At 38.8% G+C, this 15,363-nt stretch overlaps 1 protein-coding gene across 9 annotated transcripts in view; it reads right to left on the reverse strand.

Annotated features, from left to right (window-relative positions):
* Window positions 1–15,363, reverse strand: part of SPIRE1 (spire type actin nucleation factor 1) — a 168,236-nt gene that overhangs the window by 71,753 nt on the left and 81,120 nt on the right. For 5 of the 9 annotated variants that reach the window (XM_059881059.1, XM_059881057.1, XM_059881058.1 and 2 more), the window contains 3 exons: window positions 9,282–9,515; window positions 838–963; window positions 468–524 (listed from right to left, as the gene is read on the reverse strand). In XM_059881059.1, the coding sequence (XP_059737042.1) occupies window positions 468–524; window positions 838–963; window positions 9,282–9,515 (417 nt within the window). The remainder of the gene's footprint in view (window positions 1–467; window positions 525–837; window positions 964–9,281; window positions 9,516–15,363) is intronic. The other 4 variants (XM_005224316.5, XM_005224315.5, XM_010818970.4 and 1 more) reach the window with 1 other exon arrangement.

Raw genomic sequence — 15,363 nt, forward strand, 5'->3', positions numbered from 1 at the left:
ATTTACGAAGAGTAATCTGGCTCAGACACCTGAATCTTCCGTATTAGCACAGCTAAGGAGTCTCACTTTAATACAAGTTAGTATTGTCCTTCTTCCCTTACAAATCTCATATGTGTCTCTCCCCAAGCTGTGTGTCATTGTGAGTTTTAAACTAGTGTCTCAGATAAACTCCATACTTTAGTCACAAAAGAAACGATAACTACCACTGATCATATACTAAGCTCTTACTATGTGCCAGATGCCTTACCCAGACCTCAAGAATCTTCACAACTGTGTCTGTGGGATGTAAAATATGGCAATTCACCTTGTAAATAAACGAGTGTGATTCTCTCTGGACTCCACACATAGTATTTTTAACTTATAGACAATGATAAATAATAAAATAGCTAACATGAGACTCTGGATTATCTTAATTCACATCTCCTGCATTAAATATCTAATCACATCTACTATGTAAGTTAAATTACCAGAAGTGCATCTTCCTTTCCGAGTCCGTATCCCTTCCTCAAAGACACGCTAACATGCTTTAAAATGGAAAAAAGAGAGGCAGAAAGAGTTAAAAAAAAAAATCAAGTCATATGGGAAACTGATTCAACCAGTTCAGCAATATTTATTTTCCATTTGTAAGGAAGCTTTATGAAAATCTGTTTTATCACATGGATTCACATGGTAACATTTTAAGGAACAGATTTCATTTTGCCTAAGTTGCTTCTTTCCTGAATAATTTTCAGCACTCATCAGAAGGATAGAGATAAATACTTTAAATGACATGATGGGCAATGTTGGAAATCAGGTCTGTCTTTCACAATGCCCGAAATAGGGAGCAGCAGCACTCACCTCCTTCGCACTCTTGATTTTGGTCAGAAATGTATGCAGCTCCATCGTCTCTGCAAACAGTGCACGACATACTGCCTGGTAATGATTTGGTGCCTCTGCTTCAGTCGGGAGATGAGCAGCACACAACTACAGAAGAGGAAAACAATGGTGCCTGCTTATTATCTGTGGTTTTAAGGTACCTGAAATGCAGACAAACCTGGTAGTGCCCATTTTCATATCACATGGCAAGGCAACCCCATGATTACCATGACCCAAAGCTGAATGCACAACAAGACCACCAGGGAAGTCCACACAATTATACAGAAAGAGGTTTGTGACTAACAATCCCCCAGCACAGGTGAGCTTCCAGAATTAGATTCTACTTGACAGTGACAGCACATGTGTAAAAGTGTGGCCTGGGAGCAGAAGAGGGATGACCTCTTACAGAGTACTGATAATAACTCAGGTATTTTAATAGCTACCATTTATTATTTACCACACCAGGTCCTATATTTGCATATTATATACACAGCATAACATCATTTACTCTTCCATGTAGCCCTGAATTAGCACCACTTTACAGCAATGAAACTGAGGCTTCAGAGGAAGCTAGTGACTTGTCCACGGTCATAAAGTTAACGTAAGGGAGGAGGATTCAACACAGTCATACTTGATTCTGAAGCCCAAGCTCATGCCAAAACACGCGGAGTTGTATAATTTGGTAGTAAGAATGCCAAGAAGACATGTGGACTACTGGGAAGATGCCTCATCATTAGATGGGCAGTGGTGGAAAGAGGGTGGAGGGCAACTGTGACACCTCCAGTCCTGATGTCATCAACAGTACACAGCCCATAACTACTTCTGGGTCAAAGATGCAATTTAATGCCATGCACAGCAATTTAGAAAAATCAAACAATTTACTATATTGTAAGGCACGTCCTGTCAAGACTATAATGCATTAGGATAATTTTATCTTTCTATAATAATTTTGCATCTGTGTACAGTAGTTATGTTTTAATGTATTTGCATTAAAAATTGTAAGTTCTCCCTTATTCTTTACCATATGCTTGACATTAATATATATTTATTTAGTAACTTGTATCTTTTGGAGAGTAAGAGATATCTTTGTAGCTTGTAATATCCTTCATAATGTGGCTTTCTGTTATTTTTCATTTGTAATAAGTATTGTATGCAATTTAATATATTACTATCTTTAATAAAATACATTCTCAGGAAAATATTTCAGCAAGTATGTCAGCAACAAACCTTCTTCACAAACAGGCTAAGAACTGATGCAATGGGAGCATGAGAGCAAAATCGCACAAGTTTAATTATTCACAGAGCAACCAATGAACAGAGTGTATTTTCTGCTCAATTATTTTTATATGTAGAAAAGAGCTTCTCACATAAAATTATCATTTCCAAGGTGATGAAAGGCAACTGTTAGGACTTCCATCTTTCACTAGTTCCACAATTTTATACTCCAATTACATGCTGTGAAATATGGCATAACATTTTTTACTGTAATTCATAGTAAGAAATGCTATGGATTTCTTACTTATGCATCCTTACTATGCATAAGGATTCAAACATATGCATAAGTGTATGTTTTATACACAAACATTTTACAAAATGAAACTTAAACAATCAACTGATTTCACAACCCACTATCAGGTTGTGCCCTGCAACTTAGAAAACCTGGTGTAAAAGTCTAAAATCTTTTTACTGTATATGATATAATTGTATATGTAAATAATCCACAAAAATTATTAGCACTAAGAAATTTTAGCAAAGTTGGGGGATACATGATCAACACAAAAACATTCTATTTCCATTTTTTCAATAGTAAAAAAAATAATAATTATACTAAGGAATAAATTTAACCAAGGAGGTGTGAGACTTACACACTGAAAACTATAAAGTATTGCTGACAGAAATTAAAGAAGACAAAAAAATGGACAGACATCCTGTATTCATGGGTTGGAAGGCTTAATATTGTTAAGATGGTTGTTGTTCAGTCACTCAGTCGTGTCCGACTCTTCTCTCATGGACTGCAGCACTCTAGGCTTCTCTGTCCACCATTTCCCAGAGCTTGCTCAAACTCATGTCCATTGAGTTGGTGATGCCATCCAACCATCTCATCCTCTGTCGTCCCCTTCTCCTCCTGCCTTCAATCTTTTCAAGCATCAGGGTCTTTTCCAATGAATGGGCTCTTTGCATCAGGTGGCTAAAATACTGGAGCTTCAGCTTCAGCATCAGTCCTTCCAATAAATATTCAGGGTTGATTTCCTTTAGGATTGACTGGTTTGCTCTCCTTGCAGTCCAAGAAACTCTCAAGAGTCTTCTCTTGAGTTAAGATAATAATACTATACAAAATGATCTACAGATTGAATGCAATTCCTAACTAAATCCCAAAGGCCTTTTTGAAGAAATAGAAAAGCTGATCCTAAAATTCACGTGAAATTGCAAGGGCCCCAAATAGCTGACACAATCTTGAAGAGAGCTAGAGACTCCAGCTTCCAAATTTTAAAACTTACCTCAAAGTTATAGTAATCAAAACAAAGTGGTGCTTGCAGAACAACAAACATAGATTAATGACACAGAACTGAGAGTCCAGAAATAAACCCATATATCTATGGTTGATTGATTTTTGATGAAAGTGCCCAGACCATTATGGAGGGAAAGAATAGTCTCTTCAACAAATGATGCTTGGAAAAGTGGATATCCACATGGGGGAAAAAAAAAAAGTTGTACCCCTACGTCACACCATACATTATGAAATATTAACTCAAAATGGATCAGTGACCTACATTTAAGAGTCAAAACTCAAACTCTTCAAAGGTGAAGTGAACCTTCATAGGGGTGAACCTTCATGGTCATGAACTTAGTAGCAGTTTTTAAGACATGATACCAAAAGCACTAGATACAGCATATCTTACTTTACTATAGCACTATATTATGCATTGCAGATAGTGTGTTTTTTACAAACTAAAGGTTTGTAGTGACCCTGTGCATTAGGCAAGTTTATCAGTGCTATTATTCCAGCAGCACTTGTTCACTTCTTGTCTCTGTGGCACATTTTAATAATTCTTGCAATATTTCAAACTTTTTCTTATCATTATTTTATGATTTACTTTATTTTATTATTATTTTATTTTTACTATTTTATTATTATTTGTTGTGGTAATGTGATCAGTGATCTTTGCTGTTACTATTGTAACTGGTATTTTGTTTTACATTTTAAAGTATATATTGTTTTTTAGATATAATGCTATTATACACTTTAAAATAGACTATGCTGCCGCTGCCAAGTCGCTTCAGTTGTGTCCGACTCTGTGCGACCCCATGTACTGCAGCCTACCAGGCTTCTCTGTCCATGGGATTCTCCAGGCAAGAACACTGGAGTGGGTTGCCATTTCCTTCTCCAAGGCATGAAAGTGGAAAGTGAAAGTGAAGTCACTCAGTCGTGTCTGACTCTTAGCGACCCCATGGACTGCAGTCTACCAGGCTCCTCCATCCATGGATTTTCCGGGCAACAGTACTGGAGTGGGGTGCCATTGCCTTCTCCCATAATAGACTATAGTATAGTATAAACCTAACTTTTATATGCAATGGGAAACCAAAATATTCATGTAACTCACTTTACTGCAACCTTTGCTTTGTTGCAATGGTCTCGAGCTAAACCTGCAATACCCCCAAGGTACGGCTGTAAATGATTAGACTTCAAAGTGAAAATTGTACACTAGTCAAAAATGCCATCATCAAAAAATCTACAAACAATAAATGCTGGAGAGAAAAGGGAACCCTCTTGCACTATTGGTGGGAATGTAAATTCGTACAGCTACTATAGAGAACAGTATGGAGATTCCTTAAAAAGCTAGGAATAAAACTACCATATGACCCAGCAATCCCACTACTGAGCACATACCCTGAGAAAATCAAAATTCAAAAAGACACATGTATCCCAACGTTCCCTGCAGCTCTATATACAATAGCCAGGACATGGAAGTGACCTAAATGTCCATCAACAGATGAATGGATAAAGAAGTTGTGGTGCATACATACAATTGAATATTACCTGGCCATAAAAAGGAATGAATTTGAGGCAGGTTAACTGAGGTGTATTAACCTAGAGACTGCACACAGAGTGGAGTAAGTCAGAAAAACAAATATTGTATATTGACATATATATATATCTATGTGTGTGTGTGGAATCTAGAAAAACGGTACAGATGAATCTATCTGCAGGACAGCAGTAGAGACACAGACATAGAGAACAGACTTGTAGACACAGTGGGGGAAGGAGAGGGTGGGATGGATTGAGAGAACAGCACAGAAACATTTATATTATCCTATGTAAAACAGCTATTGGGAACTTGTTATGTACCAGAGGGACTCAACTCAGTGCTCTATGACAACCTAGAGGGGTGGGAAGAGGTGGGGAGGTTCAAGAAGGAGGGGATATATGTATGCTGTTCAGTTGCCCAGTCAGGTCCAACTTTTTGCAACCCCATGGACTGCAGCATGCCAGGCTTCCCTGTCCCTCACCATCTCCCAGAATTTGCCCAAGTTCATGTTCACTGCATCAGTGATACCGTCCAGCCATCTCATCCTCTGATGCCCTCTTATCCTTCTGCCCTTGCTCTTTCCCAGCATCAGGGACTTTTCCAATGAGTCATCTGTTCACATCAGGGACCAAAATACTGGAACTTCAGCTTCAGCATCAGTCCCTCCAGTGAATATTCAGGGTTGATCTCCCTTAATATTCACTGGTTTGATCTCCTTGCTGTCCAAGAGACTTTCAAAAGTGTTCTCCAGCACCACAGTTCGAAGGCATCAATTCTTTGGTGTTCTGCCTTCTTTACAGTCCAGCTCTCACAACCGTATGTGACCACTGGGAAGACCATGGCCTTGACTATATGGACCTTCGTTGGCAGAGTAATGCCTAACCTGGATATATGTATACTTCTGGCTGATTCACGTTATTGTAGAGCAGAAACCAATACTACTTTGTGAAAACAATTATCCTCTAATTAAAAAAAAAACTGTACATCAAAGGATTCTATCAAGAGCATGAAAAGACAATCCACAGAATCAGAGAAAATATTTGCAAATCATATATCTAATAAGGATCTACTATTCAGAATGCATAAAGAACTCTTAAACTCAACAAAAGATAAACAACCTAATTTAAAAACGGACCTGAATAGACATTCTTCCAAAGAAGATAGACAAATGGCCAAAAAGCAAATAAAAAGATGCTCACCATCATGAGTCATTAAGAAAATGCAAATCAAAACCACAATTAGATACCACTCACATCCACTAGGATGGCTATAAAAGCAAAGAGAAAATGGAAAGTAAGTGTTAGCAAGAATGTGGAGAAATTGGAACCCTTGTATATTGCTAGTAGAAATGAAAATGGTGAGGCCACTGTGGAAAATAGCTTGATGGTTTTTCAAAAAGTTAAAGACAGAATTACCATGTGATCCAGCAATTCCGTTCCTGAGGTGTATTTCCAAGAGAATTTAAAGTAGGTATTCAAACAAAAACTGAAACACAAATGTTCATACCAGCACCATTCACAGCAGCCAAAAAAAAGGTGAAAACAATTCAAATATTCCTAGCTGAGGAGTGGATAAACAAACTGTGGTATATTCACAAAATGGAATCTTATTAACCCACAAAAAGGAAAAAGGTACTGACACATGCTACGACACGGGTGAACCTTAAAAACATTACACTCAGTCCAAGAAGCTAGACACCAAAAGTCATATACCATATGATTCCATTTATATGAAATACCAGAATACATAAATCCACAGAGACAGAAAGCTGATCAGTGGCTGCCATGGGCTGAAGGAGAAGGGATAGGTTTCCATCTGGGATAAAGAATAGGCTTTGGACTGAGATAGTGCTGATAGCTGGATAGTATCGTGAATTATTTAATAGCACTAAATTGTGAATTGTAAACTTTGTTATGTGTATTTTACCACAATTTTTTAATGTACAAAAAAAATTTTTTTTAAAGCCAATGAAATTTCATGGAGTTTCTACTGAGACAGATGAGAAATAATCCCTTAGAGGAAAAATAACCCCAGTGATTATTTCAGTTTCAATGAATTACCTGATAATTATTTTATTCTTTTGTGTTTATATGCATCAGCACATCTAATTCTTATGTCAACCCAATTTAGAGATTAAGAAATAGAGATTTACAATAGCTAAGGATTTACCTAAGCCATACACCTAGCCAGCAGAATTGGAAGTGAACCCAGGCAGTCTAACTGCAGAATGAGTTACACTAAAGGAAGTAATGTTCTTACACTAAAAGAAGCAATATTCTTCAAGTGATGAAACACTCAGAACACAGCATACAGGCAGCATGCCCCAAATGACCTCTACAGTTACCAAACAAGTGACGCTTGTGGAGGAGTGGAAATTCTACAGACTTGTGTCCACAGGTTTGTTCTCTATGTCTGCGTACACAGTCTTTCCTTTATATATACACCAGTCAGTACATGCAGAACTTTGTGGTCTTTTCTCCATTTATTAAAAATTTCCCACACTGCTACTTAACCTACATGATTATAATTTTAAAGACCATATGATAATCTATGAGCTGATATACCATTTTTCTGGAAGTCATTTATTTCCAGTTTCAAAACAGTATAATTAATGCTGTGATACACATCTCCTTGTATCTATGTAACATTTCATTTTAAAAATCATCTCCTTGTACAGAGAACAGACTGGTGATGCCAGTGATTGGGGCTTGGGGGGTACAGAGTGGAATAGCTGAAGGTAGTCAAAAGGTACAAACTTCCAGTTATAAAGTCAGTCAGTCCTAGGAATGTAATGTACAGCATGGCAACTAAGGTTAACAATACTGTACTGAATATTTGAAAGTTGCTGAAAGATAGAGCTTAAAAGTTCTCATCACAAGCAAAAACTCTGTAATCATGTGTAGTGATGGATGTTAACTTATTGTGGTGATCATTTTGCAATTTATACAAACAAGGAATCATTACCTTGTACAGTTGAAACTAATATAATGTTATACATCAATTATATCTGAGCTTAAAAAACTGACCTCTTTGAAAAATTTCTAATAGTATTACTGTGTGGAAAAATTTGAACATGCACAAAATGAGGTGGACAGTATAATGAATTACCATCCATCACCCAATTTAGCAATGACCAATTCATGGCCATCTTACTTTATCTACATCCTCATCCACTTAAGCCTCACCCTCCAGGATAATTTTATAGCAAATTTCAGACATCTGAATTTCACATGTAGATATTTCAGCATACACTCATTAAATGAGTTTTTAAAAAATATACTCACAATTCTATTATAATATCTAAAAATATGAATAATTCCTAATATTGTCAACTATAGAGTAAAAGGTCAAATTTTCCTGATTATCTCAAATATATCCACAGTTCATTTTTATTTTCATTACTCTAGGAGGTGGAGCAAAAAGACAGGCAGAGAGTATTCTGCCTATGTTTTCCTTGAAAAGTTTTATAGTACCCAGACTTACATTTAGGTCTTTAATCCAGTTTGAGTTTGTTGCTATGTATGGTATTAAAGACTGTTCTAATCTATAGATTCAATGTAATCCCCATGAAATTACCAATAGCCTTTTTCAGAACTTTCCTGGTAGTTCAGTTGGTAAAGAATCCGCCTGCAATATGGAAGACCTGGGTTCGATCCCTGGGTTGGGAAGATCCACTGAAGAAGAGAAAGGCTACCCACTCCAGTATTATGGCCTGGAGAATTCCATGGGCTGTATAATCCACAGGGTCGCAGAGAGTTGGACACGACTGAGAGATTTTCACTTCACTTTTTCAGAACTAGAACAAAAAATTTTAATATCTGTATGGAAACACAAAAGGCCCCAAAAAGCCACAGCGATTTTGTGGGGAGAAAAAAAGAAAAGCAACAAAGACAGAGCTAGAGGAATTAGGCTCCTTGATTTCAGGAGCTTTGACTGTACTACAAAGCTACAGTAATCGAAACAGTAGGACACTGGCACAAAAACAGACACACATCAGTGGAACAGGAAAGAAAGCCCAGAGGCAAACTCACACACCTATGGTCAACTAATCTATGACAAAGGAGGCAAGAATACACCATGGAGAAAAAACAGCCTCTTCAATAAATGGTAGGAGGAAAACTAGACAGCTACATGTAAAAGAATGAAATTAGAACACCCTTATGCATTTCATTAAGGACATGAAACTGAGCAAACTCTGGGACATGGTGAAGGACAAGGAAGCCTGGCATGCTGCAGTCCATGGGGCTGCAAAGAGCTGAAGACAACTTAGTGAGTAAATAACAACAACAATGTATTTCATTGAAAGCTGAAAGTCTAGGAACTATTATCAAATGCTAATCAATTTTTTAAAGTGAAATAACAACTCTTGAAAGAAAGAGATACTGCTGTAAACTTTACCTTCATGACATCTTTATAGGACCGGATGGCTGAGACCTTCCTCTTTACGTCATCATCCTCCTCCAGACCCTCATCCGCAGCCTCGTAGCCCTCGTCATTGCTGCCGTCAGCCTCTACCGTGTTGGCCATGCGATCAATGAGCTGCTCCAGTGGTGGGCTTAACTCCCTTTCTTCATTCTCCTTCAAGCCATAGTCCAGTGCCTTATAAATAATAATTCCCAAAGATTCTATAACCTAGGAACATTATTAAGGAAGGCAGTTAATAGAGACAACTGAACAGCTTTATAGAACTGTAAGGCATAAAATATTCAGTACGATATTTAAGCTACGTCTAATCTATTCCATTTCAGAAATGTGACACATTAAATTTGAGAAGCTTAAGAAGTCTCACCTGTGTTTTTTTAAAAAATCTCAGATGGAAATTATTTGTATAATTTCTTCAAACCAGTATGTAACACATACACAAAGTCTTTTCATGTTTTCTTAGATTTATGTTAAACACTAGAATCTATATTTTCCATTTATATAAAATACCAGCAATACCAACCAGGTTGATTTTCCATATTTTCAAACCATATTTTTTCAGAATAGACAGAGTTACCGAAAAACATATCCATTCAAAACTGTTATGACAACACTTATCTAATTAGGGATTTCATAGACATATCAAGGATCTGAGACTGAAAACTCAGTGACTGGTAGCAGCTAACTTAAGCTTAAACAAACAAATCTATTTACAGCCATGTCCTTCTGACAGGGGCTGGCAGTGCTGCAACTTCCACCTTAAGGTGCTGCCTGCGCATCAGGCGGAACCATCTGTAAATCAGGCTGGAGTCTTCTGTCAACTGATTGGAGAACTCCCCCAAGGCAACAGGTACAGGCTGGAAAGACAGAGTGGCTCAGCAGCACGCACTTGGTGATGCCTCCAGGGCCAACCTGGGCCAAGCACGTGCAAAATGCTTCCATTGGATGATGGGATGCCTCTGTACAAACCCAAACTCATGGCTAGAAGGGTCAATAACCCCCAGTTTATGATGGGCCGCTCAGGACTCAGGTAAACTGGTGGCCCACCATTGAGTGTTCAGTATTGACTGTGGCCCAGCATCAGATCTAGAGCTACCAAAAGGAAAGGAGCTCTCCACAAAGAGCTGCAGGGCTCTGCTCCAGAACCCTAGGGCCTGCACTGCGACTCACCCGCAGGGCTGCCCAAGGCTCAGACTGTAGCCCTCTCTGCCACTGACACCGCAAGCACCGACACATCTGCGGGGTCAGGTGGCCCGTGCAGCAGAGGAGCCAGCCTGGCAGCTGCATTTGTGGAGGAGCTCTCCCTGTCCCGGGTCCTACTCAGAACTAGCAGCTTTCTGGGTCCTTCAGTAAATGGGCTAGAGTAATACAACACACTTCGAGGAATATGTGCCTTCAAAATCCAGAGTCCACCAGGCTTTGTGCTTCTTTTCTGTTTGCAGTCAGGGCCTTGGAAAGGATGTCCTAAAACATTCTGCAGGGTCTCCCAGCTCCAGGATAAACTACGTGCACCTGGTTTCAATGTCCCAAATCTATTACCTTTCCTGATTTAAACCTGAACCATGACACAGTACTATATGTAATCCAACCTCTCAGAAACACAACATAACAAGGCTGGGCATTATTAGACTGACATGTATAGTAGCTGACTCATCACTTTCACAGATTCCAGAAACTTCTAGCCTTGTGCTAGAGAAGCATCTACCTAGTTCTACACAGCCTGGAGCTGGTGATAACAGACAAGCACTCAAAAGACAACTGAAACATAAAAGTACCTGGACACATCAACTTGCCTACATATATACTTACTTATACTAATTTTAGAAATTCATTTTCCAAAACTTGTGGTGGTTGTTCAGTAGCTAAGTCATGTCCAAAAGTGATTTAAGTATTAAGTAGGAGAGCTCCAACTAACAACCCCTTGAGAAAATTAGAGACGTTTTTTCCATGTTGACACTGATTATAATCTACCTGTATAAATATCAACCTGACATTTCTCCATTTTGTTCACAAAAATACTGTAAAAGACTTACTACACTTTCTTGCTGCAATATCTAAATACTAACTGTAGTACTCTCTTATCTAGTAAAATTTATCCCCCCAAAGCATACTTTTCTATTAATCTAGCTAATATCCACTATACTAAGCACCCTTCCTTTCACTCATGAATTCAGTCCACAGATATTTACTAAGAATCAAGTGTATGTGCCAACAAAGAAACAGATGAGGAGAAGAGACCTGTGGCCTTCATAAAGGTTTTGTCCTAGGGAAAACAGATAATTAATAAGCTAAATGACTATGCTATACATTATAATAAAGAAGGGAAGGGTGTTATGAGAGCATAATTTAATAGGGAGCCCTAACTAGTCCAAAAATCAGGGAAGCCTTTGTTAAGAAAATGAATTTAAGTAGAGTTAACCACAAGAAGAAGGGGGTTAGAAAAGAATTCCAAAGATAGGAAAACAGTGAATATGAAGACCTAGAGATAAGAAAGAGCATGGAATGAGTGACTGAAGAAAAAACAAAGTGTTTACTTCTAATGACAAGAGGACAGTTAGGATGAGTTTTGTGAGGTGGGAATATATTCACAAATCACATTGAGGCCTCAAAGGCTACCTGACAGGTCTGAAAGGAAAGTGCAAGTGAAGTCCCTCAGTCGTGTCCAACTCTTTGTGACCCCCTGGACTGTAGCCTGCCAGGCTCCTCCATCCCTGGGATTTTCCAGGCAAGAATACTGGAGTGGGTTGCCGTTTCCTTCTCCAGGGGATCTTCCCCACCTAGGGATTGAACCTGGGTCACCCGCACCGCAGGCAGACTCTACCATGTGAGCTACCAGGGAAGCCTGAATCTTCATCAAGTAATAGCGGGCCACTGAAGGGTTTTGGGAAGTGGGGCAGTAAGGTATTTTTAAAGTTCAGTCAGTCAGTTCAGTCACTCAATCATGTCTGACTCTTTGCAACCCCATGGACTGCAGCATATCAGGCTTCACTGTCCATCACCAACTCCCAGAGCCTACTCAAACTCATGTCCACTGAGTCAGTGATGCCATCCAACCATCTCATCCTCTGTCATCCCCTTCTCCTCCCGCCTTCAATCTTTCCCAGCATCAGGGTCTTTTCAGTATTTTTAAAATATATCATGCCACAGTTATCAAGACAGGGTGGTACTAGCAAAAGAACAGACAATGAGATTTATGGAACAGCATACAGAGCCCAAAACAGACTCCCAAGGATACTCAACGGAGCACTGACAAAGGAGTAAAGGCAATTTAAAAGAACAGGCTTTTCAAACGGTGCTGGAGCAACAACATCCACATGCAAAAATATGAGTCTAGACTCAGGCCTTACACCTTTCACAAAGTCACAAGTAAAATACAAAAGTATTGAATGAGAAGATAACATAGGAGAAAATCTAGTTGACTTTGGGTTTGATGATTTTTTTAAAGATACAAGGAATGATCCATGAAAGAAAAAAATTGGTATGTTAGACTTCATTATAATTAACAAATTCTGCTGCATGAAAGGCACTGTTCAAAGAATAAAACAACAAGCCACAGCTGGAAGAAAATATGTGCCAAACATATGTGTGATAATGGACTGGTATCCCAAATATACAAAGAACCTTAAAACTCAAACAGAAAATAACTCCTGGAGTTTCCTAGCGGTCTAGTCATTAGGATTCTGGACTTTCACTGCCATAAGTCAGGTTCACTCCCATGAGTCAGGTTCACTCCCTGGTCAGGGAACTCAAGTCCCACAAGCTATCTAACCTGACCCCACCCCCTGAAAAAAAAATTACCCAGTTACAAAATGGGCAAGTGATCAGAATAGAAGATATACCAAAGAAGATATACAAATGGCAACGAAAATGTGAAATGATGCTCAAGATAATGTGTCATCATAAATTGTACCAATGTTTTCTTAGGTCACTCTCCCAAGGCAACAGAAATAAAAGCAAAAATTAACAAGTGGGACCTAATCAAATTTACAAGCTTTTGTATAGCTAAGGAAATCATCAACAGAATGAAAAGACAGCCTACAGACTGGGAGAAAATATTTGCAAGTGACGTGACCAACAAGGGCTTAATATCCAAAATACACAAACAGCTCATACAATTCAACAATAAAATAACTTACAGCCCAATAGAAAAACAGGTAGAAAACCTACATAGACAGTTCTCCTAGGAAAACACACAGACAGCCAAAAGGCACATGAAAAGATGCTCAACATCACTAATTATTAGAGAAAAGCAAATCATAACTATGAGGCGCCACTTAACACCTCTCAGATAGCCATCATTAAATAGTGTACAAATAACAAATGCTAAAGAGGGTATGGAGAAAAGGGAATCCTCCTACACTGCTGGTGGGAATGAAAGTTGATGTAGCCACTATGAAAATTATCAGGAAATTCCTCAAAAAGCTAAAAATAGAGTTTTCAAGTGACCCAGCAACCCTACTCCTGGGCATATATCTGGACAAAACTATAATTCAAAAAGACACATGTACCCCAATCTTCAATGCAACACTATTCACAACAGCCAAGACATGGAAATAACCTAAGTGTCCATCAAAAGATGAGTGGATGAAGATGTGGTACAGATATACAATGCAATACTACTCAACCATGAAACAGAACAAAATAACGCCATTTGCAGCAACATGGATGAACTCGGAGATTGTCATATTAAATCAGTTAAGTCAGAAAGACAAATACTGTGTGATATCACTTCTATGTGAAATCTGAAATACAACACAGATGAACTTATCTACAAAACAGACTCACAGCCATAGAGAACAGACTTGTGGTTGCCAAGGGAGAGAGTGGGAAGAATGGATTTGGAGTTTGGGGTTAGCGATGCAAACTATTATATATAGAATGGATAAACAACAAGTCCTACTATATAGCACAGGGAAATGTATTCAATATTTTGTGAAAAATCATAATGGAAAAGAATATATAAAATAATGTAAAAAAAAATCATATGTCATCAGGGATTTACAAATTAAAATGGTAAGATCCCACTATATACCTACTGAGTTCAGTTCAGTTCAGTCACTCAGTCTTGTCCGACACTTTGCGACCCCATGAGTCGCAGCACGCCAGGCCTCCCTGTCCATCACCAACTCCCGGAGTTCACTCAGACTCACGTCCATCGAGTCAGTGATGCCATCCAGCCATCTCATCCTCTGTCATCTCCTTCTCCTCCTGCCCTCAATCTCTCCCAGCATCAGAGTCTTTTCCAATGAGTCAACTCTTCCCATGAGGTGGCCAAAGTACTGGAGTTTCACCTGTAGCATCATTCCTTCCAAAGAAATCCTAGGGCTGATCTCCTTCAGAATGGACTGGTTGGATCTCCTTGCAGTCCAAGGGACTCTCAAGAGGCTTCTCCAACACCACAGTTCAAAAGCATCAATTCTTCAGTGCTCCGTTTTCTTCAGCCCAACTCTCATATCCATACATGACCACTGAAAAAACCATAGTGTTGACTAGACGGACCTTTGTTGGCAAAGTAATGTCTCTGCTTTTCAATATGCTATCTAGGTTGGTCATAACTTTTCTTCCAAGGAGTAAGCATCTTTTGATTTCATGGCTGCAGTCACCATCTGCAGTGATTTTGGAGCCCCCCAAAATAAAGTTTGACACTGTTTCCATCGTTTCCCCATCTATTTCCCATGAAGTGATGGGACCAGATGCCATGATCTTCGTCAAATCCAAAACAATGATATCATAAAATGCTGATGAGAATGTGGGGCAGCAGGAATTCTCATCAATGGCTGGTAGGAATGCCAATGCTTCAGCCACCATAGAAGACATTTTGGCAGTTGCTCACACAGCCGAACATACTCCTACCATACAATCAAGTAATTCCACTCCTTGATATTTACTCAAGCTGAAAACTTACATCCACACAAAAATCTACACAAATGTTTGTTGTTTAGTCACTAAGTCATGTCTGACTCTGCAATCCCATCAAGTGTAGCCTGCCAGGTTCCTCTGTCCATGGGATTTCCCAGGCAAGAATACTACAGTGGGTTTCCATTTTCTTCTTCAGGGG

This window comes from Bos taurus, chromosome 24, assembly GCF_002263795.3.
Source record: "Bos taurus isolate L1 Dominette 01449 registration number 42190680 breed Hereford chromosome 24, ARS-UCD2.0, whole genome shotgun sequence".
Lineage (NCBI taxonomy): Eukaryota > Metazoa > Chordata > Mammalia > Artiodactyla > Bovidae > Bos > Bos taurus.